This window comes from Haliotis asinina, chromosome 7 (assembly GCF_037392515.1).
Source record: "Haliotis asinina isolate JCU_RB_2024 chromosome 7, JCU_Hal_asi_v2, whole genome shotgun sequence".
Classification (NCBI taxonomy): domain Eukaryota; kingdom Metazoa; phylum Mollusca; class Gastropoda; order Lepetellida; family Haliotidae; genus Haliotis; species Haliotis asinina.
In genome coordinates, this window is record NC_090286.1 from 36,269,278 (window position 1) to 36,270,866 (window position 1,589).

At 49.3% G+C, this 1,589-nt stretch overlaps 1 protein-coding gene across 1 annotated transcript; it reads left to right on the forward strand.

Moving 5' to 3' along the window:
* The first annotated feature begins 519 nt into the window (after window positions 1-519).
* Window positions 520-1,098, forward strand: LOC137291966 (uncharacterized). Its single transcript, XM_067823517.1, has one exon. The coding sequence runs from the start codon at window positions 520-522 to the stop codon at window positions 1,096-1,098; it is 579 nt and encodes a 192-aa protein (XP_067679618.1).
* Window positions 1,099-1,589: the final 491 nt, after the last annotated feature.

Here is a 1,589-nt window from a genome sequence, read left to right on the forward strand (position 1 = left end):
GCTCGCCGCGCGCTGGTCTCGTGACCTGGGTTGGCAGACGACACATGGGCCAAATATCGTCTGCCTGACAACTTACCGAAACGCAACGTACTTGTTTTTTCAGTCATTATTTCATATTTTTGTGTCAATATTTTGTGTTTATGTGTTTAATATGATATGTTGTAGCTTAATATTGTTTTAAACCTAAAAGTATCATCGCGTCAAAAATGTTCGAAATAGCACATATCCACCGATTTTGTAACCTTGAGTTTACATATACATGCTGTTTACGAATTGAGGCAGAATGTGTCATCATGTGTTGTAGTCAGGGGGAGTGTGTCTGTCCTTGTCACGGAGGTCTGTTGTAATGATGTTAATTGTAACCATTGGGGGTACGGATGGTGAAATTCTTCCTGGTTCTCGCCCCCTCGTCTAATAGAAAATGTCATCTTACATTTCTGGTTTTGGTTCCTCGTAAATATATTACTACAAACTGCAGGTTTCCCGCAGCTAAGATCACCCTCCACCACTCAGCTACCCATGGATAAGATCAACATCACTCCATCCATCTGGGACAACACGGGTAAGAACGACCTGACCCCATCCATCTGGGACAACACGGGTAAGAACGACCTGACCCCATCCATCTGGGACAACACGGGTAAGAACGACCTGACCCCATCCATCTGGGACCCCACGGGTAAGAACGACCTGACCCCATCCATCTGGGACAACACGGGTAAGACCGACCTGACCCCATCCATCTGGGACCCCACGGGTAAGAACGACCTGACCCCATCCATCTGGGACAACACGGGTAAGAACGACCTGACCCCATCCATCTGGGACAACACGGGTAAGAACGACCTGACCCCATCCATCTGGGACAACACGGGTAAGAACGACCTGACCCCATCCATCTGGGACAACACGGGTAAGAACGACCTGACCCCATCCATCTGGGACCCCACGGGTAAGAACGACCTGGCCCCATCCATCTGGGACCCCACGGGTAAGAACGACCTGACCCCATCCATCTGGGACAACACGGGTAAGAACGACCTGACCCCATCCATCTGGGACAATACGGGTAAGAAGCACTTCTCCCCATTCATCTAATTACCGACAGGCAACATACACCTAACCACATCAAACGGGACTCCCAGGTAACATCCATCTCACACCATTCTACCATCCCACAACAAGCTACCACTGACTCTAGCCTTCTACAACCAGGTCCATGCGGGGCCCTAGCTCTGCTATCAAATCAGTGGCATCAAATTTTGGAAAGTCTGGTTTCTGGACAAATGTGTTTCGTGTCCACGGAATTCCACTCTGTGTATATGTAAGCCAGAACACTGTGGCTACCCAACAGCCACTGTTGCATCCAGCAGCTAACCCGATACCAGGTCCTTCCCTTCTGTGATGTCGGGGGACAGTGTCGTGTTCAAAAATTCCTGGGATTCTTAACATGCGAGCCACGGAATTCCCACGTCAATACTCCAGTGGTTTTCAGGAGCAGGGAGACAGAGGTTACGAACGCGTGACAAAGTTAGTTTAGATGGTGCAACACAGTAGAGACTAATTGTTGGCGTTCATGTCACGGGAAG